Here is a 20,746-nt window from a genome sequence, read left to right as displayed (position 1 = left end):
TCAACTGAGTATAAAAACACCACGGGATGGACATAGGAGGACGGGTTTCCCTGAGGCGCTTCAAAATTCTTATTAGTCTTCTTACAACACCCTTTCATTGGTTGACTCACGAGTTGTGGTATCAAAACGGCGCATGAGCGCTAACTCCAACCAGCGCCGTTTGTGTTTGCCGCAGACTCAGAGCAGATGGCGTATTATGACTGCTAAGTGATAGTGATCCTTATCACTGTAAGGTTCTCGAATCATGCACACATTTATCACAACGTGATCTCTTCTGATTGAGTGTATTTATATCAGGAACGGAAATGTACGCTCATGAATATTTTAATTCAATTACCTGGTGCTGGATATGAACATTTTTCGAGCACCGGTGAATTCGATCAACTTCAGTCCATAGGGAGTGGTTTCATTGTGGAGGCTGAGCTTTCCCTCCGTGGGGGCCAAAAACATCTTGTTTTCCCACCCTGGCACGATTTTTATTTCATGACGTGGAATTGAATTATTGCTACAACAATAACAGAGGAATTGGTGAATTTCTTGTTTGCGCGCCTGAGCTTATCAACCAACCCTCGTACTTGCAAATCACTTCCACTCATTTTCTGTTGCTTTGGCCATTCCGTGGTGTGGCTGATCTGCACTACTACGTACAACAAATTCTCATATACACTTATTGCTGTGCGATTGCTCTCTACACTTCACTTAAGCATTATTACTTTGCATATACTCTTTCTTTTAATGTTTTAGTTGATGATTATTATTATTGTTGTTGTTGTTGCTGCTGCTGCAGTGTTAGTTACTATACTAGCTGTTGGTGGCTGCTACTGGGACCACCAGCAAGCGAGTATTCTGCATAACTCGCATTTTGATGTTATGCACGAGAGGATGCGCAAATTAAAGTCATCGTCAGAATTGTAAGCTTTCAAATTCTTCAACGCTTCCTCAAAGAATGTCACACATACACGTCGCTGCTGTACCACAACTTTCGAAATACCATCATCGCTGTCTAGCGTTAAGAGTGGCAGGCCAATGCCATTGCTGCTGTTGCAAGGCTGCGAATGAGTCAAGCGAGCCACTACATTGCGATTTGAGCTGCAATGTTGAAAAAAGGATGTTGAAAAATGTGAGACGGCAGCGATGTTAGATTCTACCATTGTACTGTTGCTTTGGTGCTTTGCATTCGTGGTCTTTGCTAGGAAACTTATTGTTATTGCCATAATTATTATGCTTCTTCTTCTTGGTTTTTATTGTATTTTACTTTTGTTGTAGTTTTCACATATGCGTTTATGAGAGGAAATAAAGCATAAATGCATATTTATGTGTGCATGTGTGGTCCTTTGGGAGCATAGCATGGTCTTCAAGATTTGAATTTTGTGGATTTTGTAATTTAGTGAAAACTTAAGTTGGTTGTACGAAGTGCACTGTGCGATATTCACTGCTAAATCGGTTTTATGCCTTTCATCAAAATGAAATAGTATATTAGGTTAGCTTAGGTGGTACTTGCCCTGGTAGGGGAAGCTCACTTGGACAGCAGGAAGGTCCGTTGTGATACCACATAAAATGACGGTGACGTATAGCTCCTTAGAGACACGTTGCGTAGTAACTATATAGTTGCTAATGAGACCGATTTCAACCTCCGAAGATCCAAAGGGATTCGCGACTGAAATGAAATACTTTCGCCTAGTTCTGTCAAAAGCTGGGCAATCAAGCATAAAGTGACTTGGATGATTTCACTTCATGGTCCTCCAAACAGCTGCAGCAGGATGAGGTTTCCAGTATATTGAAACGCACCGCATGAATTCATATTGCACAGTGCGCTAATATAACCCCAGTGACCATTGGTAGATGAGCCTTAGTAACCCAATCGTTTCGGCACACAACGTGCCATCCACTACTCCACAAAATAATCTTGCTATCCTGCAAGAGGTGGTGTCCACCCAACACTTGCTGAGCTGACTCCAGGCCCATCTATGCAGGAGTATATCACAGGTGGCTAGCGGAATCTCGTAATTCCTACAGCCACCTGCATCCAGTTCAATTGTACCTATGTGGGCTAAGAGATCCGCTGGACAGTTGCCCTGGATATAAGGCAATCTTAATCATAAAATAGTTCGATGCAATCACAAGTGAGGTCCAACACTCCCAGACCACCCTAGATCGTACCGTAATTGAACTCAATGCATTGATTACCGATTGGCTATCAGAGAAGATGTTAAATTCCCTAATCGTAGTAGCACTGGATAGCATTTCATCCATCGCCTCCTTAATCGCAGCAACTTCTGCTTGGAAGCCGCTGCAGTGATCAGCCAACTTAAACTTGCGGCTCTTGACAAAATAATGATCTACTAGGTTTGATCCGGTTCCCTCAACGAGAAGATATAGGATCTCATTGATTTTGCTTTGTCGATTTTCTGATAGAGTGAATAATTGATGTATCGGTCAAACGAGTTGAACGGCAAACAATGTGACACGAGAATTTTAAATTTAATATCATATAAAGAACTCTCAACCCAAAGAGAGAACCCACAATATGCATACATTGCTAGTTATACTTTTAATGAAACTATGTGAATTCCGCTCATCCACTATATCTACTTATTAGTAAGTTCAAACAAATTTTGGAAGTCATGCTTTATAATAATTACAAGGCTACCCGAAGGTCATACTCAATGAAGAGACATCTGACAAAATCCCTTAGGTCTTCCTTCTTCGGTAGTTTCTAGTATAAGTCCAGAAACATGTAAGCACCGCTATTATAACTAGGTAATAGATGTTTGATTAATCTGATCCTTACTGTTAAACAAATACCGGATCAGATCTACCACTCACCCCTCAGCTCCTTCTTCATAGCTCTACTAAACTCCTTCCTTCCCTTTCCATCCCCAGCCACTATCTCTCCGTCTCTCTCTCTATCTTTCACTCCCTGTCTACGGATTTCAAAGAAGATCGCCCTTTCTCACAATTTGTTTCACAAACTACGAATTTTTCAATAACCGCCTCTCAACTTTAAATGTAATGAATTTATGCCAAATGTATGGTATTTTCAGCAAATAAAACTGAGATAGTACTTTTTTTGGAATTTTAGTAAGGGGATTTATTCAATAAATTCAGAAACAGGACGTTGGCGAAAAAAACCTGGGCTAAGGCGTTCCACAAAAAATCGTTTTTTTTTTTTTTCAAAACATTTCCAGGAATCAGAGGTTTTAGAAGCGGCAGACGAGATAGAGTGATTCTCCACTCAGCTGCCGATATGATAATCTAAGAAGAATGCAAGCTAAGTCCCCAGTTTTAAGCATATCAAATCTCTGGGCCTTGTCCGGGAAAAACACTCAATCGGACCACTCTCCGGGGTTTCATGAATCTATGCTGAAAATTGTAACAAAATCTGAGTGGTTTCCGCGTCTATGAACTGGAGATATATAAAGAATAAATATCTAGATAGACAGGTGAAAAGCACACGAAACCTTAATACTTTTCTTTAAAGGTTTTAACAGAGAAGCGTGTTCAAACCTTATGCATCCCTCTTAACCTGGTATTATGCGCATATGAAACGAAAAGAAAGCACCGAATAGATTAATTGCTATATTTCAACGTGAGTTTTATCTGGTGAAATACTCTAGCTAGAAGCTTGTTTGAATGTTTGATTCACAGCGAACAAACACACACACTTTTATAAGTGAAACAAATTTTGTTTGTTTGAACAGTTTTGTTTATGGTGGAACAGAACAATCTATCTCTCTTTTCAAGCAGCACTAAAGTGAAAATTAAAAAAAAAAAACGTTTTTGAATGGGAGTTCTCTGTGTTCTGTGCGGAATTATTTCATTTAATACGTATTAAGTGGCTTTATTTTATAAATATTATAGGTATTTTATCTACATTTCTATTTTTATAAATTATAATGTTTTACGTTTGTTCTATTTACTTTTTCACATTTCCATAGAACGATCGTCTCATGATTGGACAATATGTGACAATGTTTGGCGATGTTATAAGCCATGTCAATATATCTGCGGTGAAATCCGAGGATGGTGGTGAATATGAATGCAAAGCGATATCACGAGCCGGTGAAGCATCACATTCTGCACGTTTGAATATATATGGTGAGCTTTTATAAATTAAAAAATAAATGTACATACATCCTTATCAGTCTTAGAGATGAGCGCAGTGTTTAGTGTAAAACCCTATCACCAGTAACTTTTATTTGCCAAATACGACTTTTCCGACCTTACAAACGTCAGTCAGTGGGCGTATCTTTTTTATGATATAGGAATCTGCATCATATTATCAAATTCATTTATTCATCACATTCACTCATCTTTTGTTTATACTTTGAAAAATTGACGCGGATAGAAAATGGCATCGATAAGTTCTTTAAAGGCCTCTTCACTGCTAAAAGTTCACTCCCCATCGTCTTTCTTTTGTCAGCTTAGAAATATCCCTTACATGTAGCATGATCGTGGACTTACTTTAGGCAATCTTAAATAGCAACGACGGTTTTGTACTTATGCAATTCATCTACAATGGGAACTTGCACAGGATGCCCTTGATTCGTTCTAACTAAGCATTTTTGGAATTTGGTACAGCATGTTGCTCTAGCTGTGGTAAAGGCTTTACCCTGGTCCAGTCTCTTCGGTGGACAATAAAATGGTTTAATGTATGGTTATAACAGCGGTTTATTTACCTTGATATATCAAACTCAGACCTCAATGTTGTATCTAGCACATTACTCGATGTTGGGCCAAAAGATTTAGCAGCGCTTATGTTTTATCCCTTTCTATATTGTTTTGAAGTGAATAACTTATTGAAGACTGGGTTTTATCACTGGTTTCGCCAACTTCATATGCGCTGTGGTCCGCATTCGCACTCACTATAACGAGCCGCCCCATTTTCCCTCCTTTCTCCACCACGCTTTTGAAATCTTACAGTGAGGCCTTCATGTTGTTGGCCATGCAGCAAGATGCTAGTACAAGGACCTCTTCGATGGCTAGTGACGCTAGCTCTTCCTGAAACGAAATAGCATACAGTATTAGTATAGCTGTCGCCTTTTTCACAACGTCAGATTAACCCTCCTCAACGGATTAGAGGAAGGCTGCTCGACGCCACTTTACTGTGCTGAAGTTTGAGTTGGTTTGTCTCCCCTGATGTTGTTGTTGTGGGGGAAGTTGTATCGATGTTGATGGTCCTTTGCCGGACACAGATCTGGTATGCTCCGGTAACAAGCACCATTGAACTTTAAGGCTCTCGGGTTGCCTTTCTCCCTCCTTTGCTTCTAATGTGTTCTTATTGTTGACTTTAAAGTGCTCATGTAATGCTTTAGAAGAAAGACAATAGCTGCTTTTGGATGTTAAAGGGAACATCTCACAATCGCGATTCTATTGCACACCATCAACTTAGCCCTGTTGTGTAGAAACGGTTAACGCAAGCAGGTAGTTGCACGGCCTAGATGATAGCTCAGACTCTTATAGGAAGAAAGATTGTGAAAAGAATCGCAAGACAGCGAAGATGGAAGGGGAGCCTGAACAGAGATGAACAGAGATTGCCCTGCTAACCCCAAGCCCTTAACTTTGGGTCTTGTAACTCGCTAAACAAAAGAGTAATTTCCATAATACCAGGACAGACACCTCCCAACGCTTCTGTATACCTGCATCATACTCCGAGGTAGTTATTGAGCTAACTTACTTAGAACAAATTAGTCATACAGCTGTTGGTACATTCTCTGAAATTGTAGTAATCGTGGATCATCTGCACCGTTTAAGGAAAAGAAGTATAGTAAGAAAATGAGCGGCAAAGGAGGTTGGAAAGAGGTAACGGCAGAATTTTTTTATTTCCAAGTAAGGAGTTTCATGAAGAACAGAGATTAAACAACCTATTTCAAATATGGAAGCTCATCCGGTACACAACCGTCAAGTGACAACCTAACAACAATAATTTAAAAATTTGCAAAGGCATGCAATTTAAAAATAGTCTGATTGACAGGATGCTAAAATACTTGGAGCGGTGCGGAAATTAACGTAATATGGGTTTTTAGCAGAGTCTGATATGTACTTTTATATTTTGCCTCACATGTTTGTTTGTTAGTTTCGAATTTTACTCACCTGCCGAATATCATTCTTTCTCTACTTCTTTATCTCTTCTCACATTCATAGGTATGCCATATGTGCGCATGATGCCAAAACTATCTGCTGTTGCTGGAAAGACATTTTTTCTAAAATGTCCTGTGGCAGGATATCCAATCGACAGCATCATTATAGAAAAAGGTAAGCATAAAAGCGGCTCATATTTATTAATTTTCGTATATTTTTATGTACATGTGTATGTATGCGTGCATGTGCGCAGATTAGTATGTATATGTTTCTATAAACATTTTGTATATGGGGTATTCTATCCCATTTCGACCAATTTTGAACCCGAACCCTTTAGAATTGGCTGAAAGTTTTTCTTCTTTATCTAGCTTACGAAAGACGTTTTTCAGAAGTTTTTCAAATTTTTTCATCCAACACAAAAAAGTTATGAATTTAAAAAAAAAACACCGTTTTTGTTTTCAAAATGCTATAACTTTTTCAAAAATTGACCCTTTGGGATCTTTTTTTTTTTAATTTGTTTTTAAATGTACTTTTCGGAAAAAATTCAAAAACATTTTTAAAGTTTTTTTTTTGTAATTTTTCTGTTTTTCAAGATTTTTCGAATTTCGCCCTTTTTTTTCTCATAAAAAACTTCAATCAATTCTGCAATCATCCCCACTAATCCCGGAGTGGGCCGAGCATTTTTTTTTTATTTAATTGAAAAAACAAACTTTAAAATTTTTTTTTGTATTTTTTCCGAAATGTACATTAAAAACAAATTTTTTGAAAAAAAGATCCCAAACGGTAAATTTTTGAAAAAGTATTAGCATTTTGAAAACAAAAACGGTGTTTTTTTAACTTCATAACTTTTTTTGAGTTGGATGAAACAATTTGAAACACTTCTGAAAAATGTCTTTCGTAAGCTAGAAAAAGAAGAAAAACTTTCCGCCAATTCTAAAGGGGTCGGGTTCAAAATTGGTGGAAATGGGATGGAATACCCCATACACATACATATAAATTTGTCGTTATTTGATATTTTTGTTTATGTAGGTACTTAGATATGATAAATGCCTTGCTGACAGCTCATCCTATCGCAGTCATTCTCTGGTGCTTACATTACCAACGACATTTTGTTTCTGGGGGCACATCCGCTGAACGGGTTTATTGCATATTGTATAGAGGCATGCAGCATGTGGCATGTGCCACATAACAAATTTTGCATATTTTGCAAAAATATATTTAAAATGTGTGACGTTGTGTTATAGTATTAGGGTGATAGAATTTAATCAATAAAATCTTTTGCAAAATATGTCATATCTACAAATGATAATTCTGTAACACGCCGAAGTCTGTGCACATAATTTGTTAAAGAATTTGCAGAGATGTATAAGTTCTGGCCCAGCTGTGTGCTCCCACATATATGGATGTATACTAAGGCTATATTTAGAGATAAATGTCCCGCAATATATGAAAGTTGAAATATACTACTTATGCATATCCAAAGGCGGTCATTCGTAAGAGTCTTCTGCACGCAAAATAGGTTGGTGTTGAAAACGATCGATATAGAACGGTTACCAAGCCCCTTTTTCGATATAAAAAATCTCGAAAAATGGAAGAAGGATTTAAGCTTAACCACGCAAAACAGAAGTTCGTAAAAATTTTGGAAAATGGGCGTGGAAGCGCCCACTGTAAACGCAAAAAGCTGAAAAATATTTTCGAACTATAAATCAGAATACTGTAACGTAACGTTACAATAATACAACCTCAACTGTACCGCGTTTCTTACTAGCGCTTGAAACTATGTTTTGTACAGCGAAGGAACATATAGCAGCTGATAGCAGGTAGTTACAACAAAAAGGCAACCATCATAGACTTAAATGGCAATATACGGTAGTGCCAAAGTAGCGTTTCACTTTTTAAATTCTTAATAACGCAGGTCGCATAAAAGAAATGAATATTGGCATTTCAGTCCTCTTCTTCATGACACCGACCGTCCAATCCCGCCTATACCGTCGACGACTACCCCGGAAGGAGCATCGGTCTCTGCAAAGTTAAAACCCGTCACCGGTATTCATCGCCTTCCGCCTACTCCCTGGTACGCGCCGTAGCCCACTGCAGCCGTTGTCGCATCGCCGCCCATCTGGTGCTGCCACTGCTACCATACCGCGGTGCTGAAACCCCCACTGGTGTGACGACCTTTGGCCATCCACTAATCTACCGGCGTTCGGCCGCCGTATTGACCCAGCCACTGCTTCTATACCGCTGTGCTGATCCGTCGGCTGTTAAGATGACCGTCCGCTACCTTGCCGTCGTGCTGATCCCTCCACTGCTACGACGACCGTTGGCCGTCCGCAACCCTACCACCGCTCAACCGCCCTGCCCATCCCTCCTCTTATACGACGACCATTAGCCGCCGCGCTCCTTCCTTCCTCACCATCTTTACACGGAAAGCCGCTGTCCTCATAACACTTCCAGCCGTGTGTTCGTAACACATAAGTAAAAAAATAAAAAAAAATACTGCGTTTTTATTCAGTATGGGTTTGTCTGAAATTTACTTGACTCTGGATTGATTGAGCGTTACCTCAGCCTTCGACAAAAATCACTTCATAATACGTTTATGTTGAAATTTGACAGGAAGGTTTTTCTTACAACTGAAAATTGGCGAAATTCGTTTAACGAATATTTAGTAGAAGAAAGTTTAAAACTTTTAAGCTTAACATATTTTAGTATGAACGTAGTCGAAATCAGATTATACGCTCGCCCACTTTTATTTATCGAAATATGAGAAAACTGGGGCAATGGATTAACAAATACTGTTAAAGTGGAGAAGTTTGATGAGTTGGTTGATTTTATGACCCAAAATAGAAATTAAGTAAAATTTATAAAAAAAATTTGTTAGACGTAAATCGGAAGCCGTTAGAGTCACTTAGCAATTTTTCAGAGCTATGGTACTTACCTGGTCTGATGTATAGACCTAGGGAAATTCGTTAACGTCCATGCCCACTTTTTTGGAAAAAGCTACTTAAAGCTTCAGTGGTGGGTTTTAACTGGAAATTTATGGCACCACATTTCACATTTAGGGAAGTTTTTCCTGGTGACTACCAGATGAAATATTAAAATAGTTTATTTTTCTGCATATAGCGATGAGACATTCATTCGCATTCGTGAACGACAGTACTTGGCGACGAAGTTACACTTCCACCAGAAATCCAACACCGAAACTGCGCTAACCTGATTGGCCACTCAAGTAAATGTCACAATTTTTATACTCAGTTGAGCAGAGCTCACAGAGTATATTAAGTTTGATTGGATAACGGTTGGTTGTACATATATAAAGGAATCGAGATAGATATAGACTTCCATATATCAAAATAATCAGGATCGAAAAAAAATTTGATTGAGCCATGTCCGTCCGTCCGTCCGTCCGTCCGTCCGTCCGTCCGTCCGTCCGTCCGTCCGTCCGTCCGTTAACACGATAACTTGAGTAAATTTTGAGGTATTTTGATGAAATTTGGTATGTAGATTCCTGAGCACTCATCTCAGATCGCTATTTAAAATGAACGATATCGGACTATAACCACGCCCACTTTTTCGATATCGAAAATTTCGAAAAACCGAAAAAATGCGATAATTCATTGCCAAAGGCGGTTAAAGCGATGAAACTTGGTAGATGGGTTGATGTTATGACGCAGAATAGAAAATTAGTAAGATTTTGGACAATGGGCGTGGCACCGCCCACTTTTACAAGAAGGTAATTTAAAAGTTTTGCAAGCTGTAATTTGGCAGTCGTAGAAGATATCATGATGAAATTTGGCAGGAACGTTACTACTATTACTATATATGTGCTAAATAAAAATTAGCAAAATTGGATAAAGAACACGCCCACTTTTTAAAAAAAAAAATTTTTTAATTCTAATTTTAACAAAAAATTTAATATATTTACTGTATATAAGTAAATTAAGTCAAAATTCAACTCCAGTAATGATATGATGCAACAAAATACAAAAATAAAAGAAAATTTCAAAATGGGCGTGGCTCCGCCCATTTTCATTTAGTTTGTCTAGAAAACTTTTAATGCCATAAGTCGAACAAAAATTTAACAATCCTTCTCAAATTTGGTAGGAGCATAGATTCTGTGACGGTAACTGTTCTCTGTGAAAATGGGCGAAATCGGTTGAAGCCACGCCCAGTTTTTATACACAGTCCACCGTCTGTCCTTCCGCTCGGCCGTTAACACAATAACTTGAGCAAAAACCGATATATCTTAACTAAACTTAGCCCACGTACTTATCTGAACTCACTTTATCTTGGTATAAAAAATGGCCGAAATCCGACCATAACCACGCCCACTTTATCGATATCGAAAATTACGAAATATGAAAAAAATGCCATAATTCTATACCAACTAAGAAAAAACGGATGAAACATGGTAACTGGATTGGTTTATTGACGCAAAATATAACTTTGGAAAAAACTTTGTAAAATGGGTGTGACACCTACCATATTAAGTAGAAGTAAATGAAAAAGTTCTACAAGGCGAAATCAACAGCCCTTGGAATCTTGGCAGGAATACTGTTAGTGGTATTGCATATATAAATAAATTAGCAGTACCCGACAGATGATTTTCTGGATCACCTGGTCCACCACGCCTTCACATATACATCTAAGGGCCACTCGCTTTTAAAACCCTCATTAATACTTTTAATTTGATATCCATATCGTACAAACACATTCTAGAGTCACCCTGGCCCACCCTAATGCCGATATCTCGAAAAGGCGTCCACCTATAGACCTAATGCGCACTCCCTCTTAAAATGCTCAGTAACACCTTTCGTTTGATACCCATATCGTACAAACATTCTAGAGTCACCCCTGGCCCACCCTAATGGCGATATCTCGAAAAGGCGTCCACCTATATACCTAATGTCCACTCCCTCTTAAAATGCTCAGTAACACCTTTCGTTTGATACCCATATCGTACAAACATTCTAGAGTCACCCCTGACCCACCCTAATGGCCATATCTCGAAAAGGCGTCCACCTATAGACCTAATGCCCACTCCCTCTTAAAATGCTCAGTAACACCTTTCGTTTGATACCCATATCGTACAAACATTCTAGAGTCACCCCTGGCCCACCCTAATGGCGATATCTCGAAAAGGCGTCCACCTATAGACCTAATGCCCACTCCCTCTTAAAATGCTCAGTAACACCTTTCGTTTGATACCCATATCGTACAAACATTCTAGAGTCACCCCTGGCCCACCCTAATTGCGATATCTCGAAAAGGCGTCCACCTATAGACCTAATGCCCACTCCCTCTTAAAATGCTCAGTAACACCTTTCGTTTGATACCCATATCGTACAAACATTCTAGAGTCACCCCTGGCCCACCCTAATGGCGATATCTCGAAAAGGCGTCCACCTATATACCTAATGTCCACTCCCTCTTAAAATGCTCAGTAACACCTTTCGTTTGATACCCATATCGTACAAACATTCTAGAGTCACCCCTGACCCACCCTAATGGCCATATCTCGAAAAGGCGTCCACCTATAGACCTAATGCCCACTCCCTCTTAAAATGCTCAGTAACACCTTTCGTTTGATACCCATATCGTACAAACATTCTAGAGTCACCCCTGGCCCACCCTAATGGCGATATCTCGAAAAGGCGTCCACCTATAGACCTAATGCCCACTCCCTCTTAAAATGCTCAGTAACACCTTTCGTTTGATACCCATATCGTACAAATATTCTAGAGTCACCCCTGGCCCACCCTAATTGCGATATCTCGAAAAGGCGTCCACCTATAGACCTAATGCCCACTCCCTCTTAAAATGCTCAGTAACACCTTTCGTTTGATACCCATATCGTACAAACATTCTAGAGTCACCCTTGGTCCACATTTATGGCGATATCTCGAAAAGGCGTCCACCTATAGAACTAAGGATTACTCCCTTTTAAAATACTCATTACCACCTTTCATTTGATACCCATATCGTACAAAAACAATCTAGAGTCACCCCTGGCCCACCCTAATGGCGATATCTCGAAAAGGCGTCCACCTATAGACATAATGCCCACTCCCTCTTAAAATGCTCAGTAACACCTTTCGTTTGATACCCATATCGTACAAACATTCTAGAGTCACCCCTGGCCCACCCTAATTGCGATATCTCGAAAAGGCGTCCACCTATAGACCTAATGCCCACTCCCTCTTAAAATGCTCAGTAACACCTTTCGTTTGATACCCATATCGTACAAACATTCTAGAGTCACCCTTGGTCCACATTTATGGCGATATCTCGAAAAGGCGTCCACCTATAGAACTAAGGATTACCCCCTTTTAAAATACTCATTACCACCTTTCATTTGATACCCATATCGTACAAAAACAATCTAGAGTCACCCCTGGCCCACCCTAATGGCGATATCTCGAAAAGGCGTCCACCTATAGACATAATGCCCACTCCCTCTTAAAATGCTCAGTAACACCTTTCGTTTGATACCCATATCGTACAAACATTCTAGAGTCACCCTTGGTCCACATTTATGGCGATATCTCGAAAAGGCGTCCACCTATAGAACTAAGGATTACTCCCTTTTAAAATACTCATTACCACCTTTCATTTGATACCCATATCGTACAAAAACATTCTAGAGTCACCCCTGGCCCACCCTAATGGCGATATCTCGAAAAGGCGTCCACCTATAGACCTAATGCCCACTCCCTCTTAAAATGCTCAGTAACACCTTTCGTTTGATACCCATATCGTACAAACATTCTAGAGTCACCCTTGGTCCACATTTATGGCGATATCTCGAAAAGGCGTCCACCTATAGAACTAAGGATTACCCCCTTTTAAAATACTCATTACCACCTTTCATTTGATACCCATATCGTACAAAAACAATCTAGAGTCACCCCTGGCCCACCCTAATGGCGATATCTCGAAAAGGCGTCCACCTATAGACATAATGCCCACTCCCTCTTAAAATGCTCAGTAACACCTTTCGTTTGATACCCATATCGTACAAACATTCTAGAGTCACCCCTGGCCCACCCTAATTGCGATATCTCGAAAAGGCGTCCACCTATAGACCTAATGCCCACTCCCTCTTAAAATGCTCAGTAACACCTTTCGTTTGATACCCATATCGTACAAACATTCTAGAGTCACCCTTGGTCCACATTTATGGCGATATCTCGAAAAGGCGTCCACCTATAGAACTAAGGATTACTCCCTTTTAAAATACTCATTACCACCTTTCATTTGATACCCATATCGTACAAAAACATTCTAGAGTCACCCCTGGCCCACCCTAATGGCGATATCTCGAAAAGGCGTCCACCTATAGACCTAATGCCCACTCCCTCTTAAAATGCTCAGTAACACCTTTCGTTTGATACCCATATCGTACAAACATTCTAGAGTCACCCCTGGCCCACCCTAATGGCGATATCTCGAAAAGGCGTCCACCTATAGACCTAATGCCCACTCCCTCTTAAAATGCTCAGTAACACCTTTCGTTTGATACCCATATCGTACAAACATTCTAGAGTCACCCCTGACCCACCCTAATGACGATATCTCGAAAAGGCGGCCCCCTATAGACCTCATGCCCACTCCCTCTTAAAATGCTCAGTAGCACCTTTCGTTTGATACCCATATCGTACAACCATTCTAGAGTCACCCTTGGTCCACCTTTATGGCGATATCTCGAAAAGGCGTCCACCTATAGAACTAAGGATTACTCCCTTTTAAAATACTCATTACCATCTTTCATTTGATACCTATATCATACAAACACATTCTAGAGTCACCCCTGGCCCACCCTAATGGCGACATTTCGAAAAGGCGTCCACCTATAGACCTAATGCCCACTCCCTCTTAAAATGCTCAGTAACACCTTTCATTTGATTCCCATATCGTACAACTAGAGACACCCCTGGTCCACCTTTATGGCGATATCTCGAAACGGCGTCCACCTATGGAACTAAGGATCACTCCTTTTCAAAATACTCATTAACAGCTTTCATTTGATACCCATATCGTACAAACATATTCTAGAGTCACCCCTGGTCCACCTTTATGGCGATTTCTCGAAAAGGCGTTCACCTATAGAACTAAAGCCCATTCCCTTTTAAAATACTCATTATCACCTTTCATTTGATACCCATATCGTACAAACACATTCTAGAGTCAGCCCTGGTCCACCTTTATGGCGATATCCCTAAATGGCGTCCATCCATAGAACTATGGCCTACTCTCTCTTAAAATACTCTTTAATACCTTCCATTTGATACACATGTCATAAAACCACATTCCAGGGTTACCCTAGGTTCATTTTCCTACATGGTGATTTTCCTTATTTTGTCTCCATAGCTCTCAACTGAGTATGTAATGTTCGGTTACACCCGAACTTAGCCTTCCTTACTTGTTTATTATCTTTTTTCATTGCTTGGTTCATTGTATTTCTTGCATGTCGGTGATGTCGATTTTTGCCGGGGCATCGGCACCAATCTCATTTAGAAAATGGGCATTCCAGGTGCATGCTCTTAAAAACTGAGCCTTTGAACGTTTGAGGTCGTCATCAAAAAAGGAGTTTCTTTTTATCTGAGGCTTTGTTTGGCGGCGGCCACCGTGGTGTGATGGTAGCGTGCTCCGCCTATCACACCGTATGCCCTGGGTTCGCACCCCGGGCAAAGCAACATCAAAATTTTAGAAATAAGGTTTTTCAATTAGAAGAAAATTTTTCTAAGCGGGGTCGCCCCTCGGCAGTGTTTGGCAAGCGCTCCGGGTGTATTTCTGCCATGAAAAGCTCTCAGTGAAAACTCATCTGCCTTGCAGATGCCGTTCGGCGTCGGCATAAAACATGTAGGTCCCGTCCGGCCAATTTGTAGGGAAAATCGAGAGGAGCACGACGCAAATTGGAAGAGAAGCTCGGCTTTAGATCTCTTCGGAGGTTATCGCGCCTTACATTTATTTTTTTTTTGTTTGGTATCTTCATTGGAATGTGATTGGGTTTGCGCATCGCAAACCCAGTACACAACCCGTTCAGCGAGCCGCTTGTTCCTAGGCAGAGGCCCGCTTGCAGCCGCTTTTATATAATAGGCCTCGAATAAGACTAAAATAATAGTTTCGGCGTAATTGGAATATTTCATTTATTCATTTGATATTTATATGATTTTTTCGAGTGACGCTGGTACTCTACTAGCTCTAAGATAATGTCGCATTGGTACCTACATACCAAATTTTAGTAAGATATCTTAAATTGTCTCTTCCAATTTATGCCGGCCTCCGTTTTAATTTTTCTTTCGAATTCGCGAAACGACCCTACATGTTTTCTGTCGACTCCGAGCGGCAGATATATTTTCCCTTAACGGTTTTTTATGGCAGAACGACACTCGGAATGTTTGCCAAACCGCTGCGAAGAACCAAATACGCTCAGGAAAGTTATTCTAAACTATTTTGATGTTGCTTTTGTTGGGACTTAAATCTAGGCCCTTTGACGTATTGCACAATCACGCTACCTTCACACCTAACTTATTTAGTTCGACTTGTTTAAGCCGTTAAAATGTACTGTAATGCTAATAATATTAGTGTACACTTTGAGATGACTTTGTGAAATAACTATCCTGAAGCTAGACAGTATGTTTTTAGATTCTTTGAATGAACCACCCTAACATGTTTATTAACCTTACCCATTAAAACATAAGTACGATAATGTTTGTTTATTCTCATTTATGTTTTCCCATTTTCGACTAAATTACCCATTCAAACGCTCACATTTCCATTACAGATGGCGTTAGATTACCAACAAATATATGACAGCGTGTGCAGAATGGTTCCCTACTCATCGAAAATGTGCAACGTACAGCCGACCAGGGCACTTATACGTGCATCGCTCGCAATAAACACAACTACACAGCGCAGCTTACAGTGGAGGTTAAAGTTTTGGGTAAGTTGAAATTGAAGTGGTAAAATTCATATTTTGGTATGGTATTTCTAACCACACACACACATGTGTGTATTTGTGCGCATTTTTTTTGGGGGGGAGGGGGGGGGGGGGGAAATATTGATTTGCTGCAAAATTTTTGGGAAATTTTAGCAGACTAATTTTCATTTGTCTGGAGTAGTTAATGAAAAAACCGCAACGATGAAATGTATGCGGTGAACACATGAGAGATGTTAAATTTTAGAAAACTTCATCAATAAAATACATAAATAAAACAACAAAAACAATGAAACTATAACAAATAGCAATATATGTATGTGTAGAATTATAAAACATTGCTTGTTATAAAATGCTGAAAAAAACTTTTTTCTTTTGTTCCGTTATGCATTCATAAAATTCATATGTGGGGATAGTGCACTAATTTTTTCTACTATTTATAAAATTTTTCATTAAGAGCACAAATATCACTAAAAAATTATACAGATTTTATAACTCTGTAAAACGCATTCAAAGATTTGACAATTATGTATGTTAGGAATCTTCTTTCCGATTTGAATACAATTTTAGTGCAAGTGAAAAGTAGTCGAAATATTTCTTCCTTCAACAAATTTTTAGTTATTGGTTTACTCGGCTAAATATCTAATTTTAATAGAAATACAAATTTAATGCACTGTGCCCATCTGTGTTTCCCCATTGATAGAAATATATTTGAAAAGAATGTATGGCCAAAATATTTCTGAAGCTCGCTTTTAATTTGCATTGCTTCTAATTGCCGTATATTTATTTTTAAAACAATAAAAAATCCAATGTTACTAATCAAGTTCTGTTGAACACGCCTAAAAATATTACACACAATTTGGATAAAAAATATATAGAATTCAAATATATGTACCTAATCGGTACACTTGATAACATTAAGCTCAGTTGCTCCCCATGCCTGTTTTTTTGTGTGGCGTGTTCAATATCTGTCTCTGGACGAGATCGTTCTGGTGGAACATTATGTAATTGTGATCGCTGCCATTACGCTCGACCATAACTCTTCACTCACACGTTGCACTTTGACCGCTATCGCATTTTACAGTGTATCCAACCGATAAGAATTTCGAACTCTCTAAGAAAGCCGCCGTCAATAGTATTGCCGCCATATTTTCTTCTCTCTACTTTGCTGCGAGCACAGGGACAAAGAGCTGCCTGTTATATTCTTTTTTCTCTTTTCTTATCGGATTTTTGCTATAACTTAAAGGCAGTTGCAAAGTTAGATCCAAATTCATGTGCCTTACGTGATGTTGTGTTCTTCCAACCTCCCATTCTGCCATACATTTGGCTTCACTGAAAGCTGGCCGTCGGCAACACGGAGAAGACAATTAATCTTCTGGAGAAATTTTCTCTTGAGCAGTCTAACGGCCATCTCATTTTTTTAACACCGTCCATGACTCGGAACCACACATAAGGACAAGTACGATGAGCGACTTGTAGCATGAAATTTTCGTTCTTCGAGAGAGGAAATTACTCAGTCCAAAGTAGGTCTTTCTGGCAAAGGTCATTTCCCGTTTGATTTCTGAACTGACATTATTTTATCTATTAATGGTGGTTCCTAAAAAGATGAAATCCTTTATAGTCTCGATTTTTCATCCTCAACTGTGAGTGTGAATGTGCGGATAATTACTTTGGACGAAAGCAAGCTCTTCACCTTGTAATCATTTACAGGCAGAACCACTTTTTCTGTCTCTTTATCCAATCCTCTTTATACATACTTGAAGATAAGCCAGGATTTTAATAGAACGAAAACCGTTAAGACCAGCCGTTTCAGCAAGGCGTCACGCTTTTCTACTAAGGTTGCACACTACCGTCACCGCCAGACCACGGCATACGTTTAATAATCTTGCTTTCATTTGCTAACAAGATCTTTCTGGTCTCCGCCCTTAGGATACTTGATGAGATGTATGAAGGCGCTATCATGTTGCCCTTTTATTAGAAATTTCGGCGGGTTTGACTAATTGATACACACAGACACTCAGGCTGCCGCTCCTACATCCGGCTTTACCTATACTCTTACACTTACTATTGCATTAGATGTCGCATACCTAGGTCATAACAAGACTAGTGCAGAACTATCACATAAAGAGATGGTACTTATTCTTATTCTGCCCCCCACGCATTGCTTTCAACTGACACTTTTAATATTGTGATGTTCTACTAAATGGAAATTGTCCCACTTTACAGACATTTTCAACGCATTATTAACTAGTTCGGCCGTCGATGGTTCCAGTGTTACTTTGTTTGAGTATTTAATGCAAACCCGTATAGCTCAGACTTAAGCGTTATTGGTACAATTGTGGCTACCACTGTCCCGCTCTGCATCCGATTTGCACCAGTTAGGAGACGGCCATTAAACATGTTGTTCGAAACTGGTGCTTTGCGTGACTGTCTCATATTTTCGCTGCAGGGAGGGTTTAATTCTAAATTTCCACACCATGATGAATACAAGGGCATGTTTCTGAATTTCACATCTACTTTTTGATTTTCGGAAGCTGAGTTTTGAGCTCGAAATCGCCTGTATTCATACTGGTGTTACGACAAATGTCTCTATCCACTCAGCCATATGACTGTTGCAATTTGTATCTATGTTACTATTCACTCATACACACAATTAGGTACATTTGTATACTATACCTATGGAATATCTTCAGGCGCGTTCAGCAGAATTTAGTTAGAAACATAGGATTTTCAACAGGCTGTTAATGGCAATGCTTTCATTGTAATTTTTTATATCTGATAAATTTTATCTTTTTATATAGTTTAAATAGGAGAAACTGAAAAAATCGTATATTTGATTTATGAGGATCAACCTATTCTACATACATACACTCCATTGTATGTATATTTATATTATAAAAACCGTACTTCCAGTTTACACGCAATTCTTTTTAATTTTCTATGAAATATATTTTAATACAAATTTTCAGCAATTGTTTAATTGAAAAGTGATAGCCATTTTAAATGGAAAAAACTTATTCTAAAAATAAAAAATAAAAAGCAGTAAAAAATTTTAAATTTACAAAAAAAAAATATATACATATATTTGCACGCTATTCATTTTAACTATCGTATTTCTTCATTTTCATTGAGTAATTCGCAACTCGTAAAAAATATTTTCGCATTTAACTGAATGCTATTTTTCAATCATCTATCAAATTCATTTGTTTTTCGGAAAGCTTGCTAAATATACAAAACAAAAAAACAAAAAACAATCTCGAAAAAAGAAAAGCATGCAATTCCATAAAAAAAATATGCAAACGCGCACATACACACACACATACCTACACATTGCGGTATTTTGGCACTATCTCTGCATCATAAAAACGATTGAGTTTACCATCTAATGAATATTGAGAAGACAAAGAAAAAACACCAATAAAACCCAAAAACATGTTCACGAGCATACTGTGATATAAAGCTCACACGCACACACACATACATACATATATATATGAAACCGCTAAAATTAACCCTCGTGCCACAGTGGGGACAAATTGAACATTTTTTTCATTAATCTTTGCAGGGCGTAATTTTTAACCGATTTTGAAAATTTTTTGTTTTTTAGGAAGCTTTTTAGCTGTAGAGCCTGATTTTTTTTTAATTTTCGTTTGTTTATATAAATTTTTTGTGTGCGAAGTTCAAAAAAATGTTAAAATTTTTAGAAGATCGATCCTCCTTCTCCTGTTAATAAACATTTCACAAACACAATCAGGTCATTGTGGGGATATGATACAACTAAATTGTTCTTAGGTAAATTTTAACTGCAGTTTTCCTTAAATATGTGAAACCGCTTTATAAAGTTTTTTTTAAAGCCCATATAATTTTACTATAGCAGAGTGCAAGTTTCAAGTATCTGAGAGTTCTAGTTAATTTTTAATGGTTTTCTCATTATCAATATTATTATTATTCAATGACAAACGTTAGGCCTTTTTATTGTGCTAAAATTTGATGTGCTTCGAAACTGCATACATTATTTTTTATAGGGAATTTTGAAATTTCTTAACCATATTTTTGATTTGGCATATCATCGCTACAATGATTTTTATCTGCCTTTCATTTTAAAATATTAATTACCAAAAGCAAGATAATCGTTTTTCCAAAAGTGTTCACATTTATTTGAATTTTGAACTGAAAGAAGTCAAATGAATAAAGTTACTGACCTCTACCTGCCTTAACTATTCACTTAAATTGATCAGTAAAAACCGACCAGTTTTTATTGATTGATAAGAAAAGTCGATTTTAGCCATGTCAACGTTATTGGGGAAAGCTGCAGGTCACCATTTCCAATGAAACAATCAGGGTATTTCTGCCGCATGTGGTTCAAGATGCTCACTAAACCTAGACGCTTTCACTCAAGTATTCCCTAGGTACCCTGAAACAAATCGAAATAGTTCCGAACTAGCGTAGAACTATCGCATTAACAGAAGGTATTAGTACCAATTCTGTAAAGTAGTCTTCTAAACGGACACTCTCAACATTATGATTCCCTACAAAACGACAAGTTCCCCTTTATCCTTTTAAGGTTGGCTCTAAGCTATGAGCAAAGTTTCAGATATCTAAGTTATTATGAAGTTACTTAAATCTCGACTCCCAAATTTTCAAATTAGGCTGAGCTTCTATTTTTTCCATCATATTGCACTGTCATCTGGTTCTTAAGTATGTTCCAAGCTTGGAGGCTCAAATTCC

At 38.6% G+C, this 20,746-nt stretch overlaps 1 protein-coding gene across 1 annotated transcript in view; it reads left to right on the top strand.

Moving 5' to 3' along the window:
- The window catches only part of LOC137239746 (cell adhesion molecule Dscam2-like), a 246,781-nt gene that overhangs the window by 143,918 nt on the left and 82,117 nt on the right, over window positions 1–20,746 (top strand). Inside the window, 3 exon segments of the mRNA XM_067765367.1 lie at window positions 3,939–4,098; window positions 6,145–6,255; window positions 15,866–16,024. Coding sequence (XP_067621468.1) covers window positions 3,939–4,098; window positions 6,145–6,255; window positions 15,866–16,024 — 430 coding nt within the window.

The sequence above is a fragment of the Eurosta solidaginis genome, chromosome 2 (genome assembly GCF_040869045.1).
Source record: "Eurosta solidaginis isolate ZX-2024a chromosome 2, ASM4086904v1, whole genome shotgun sequence".
Taxonomy (NCBI): domain Eukaryota; kingdom Metazoa; phylum Arthropoda; class Insecta; order Diptera; family Tephritidae; genus Eurosta; species Eurosta solidaginis.
Note: the sequence above shows the minus strand (reverse complement) of the source record. Positions and strands in the feature narration are given on the sequence as shown.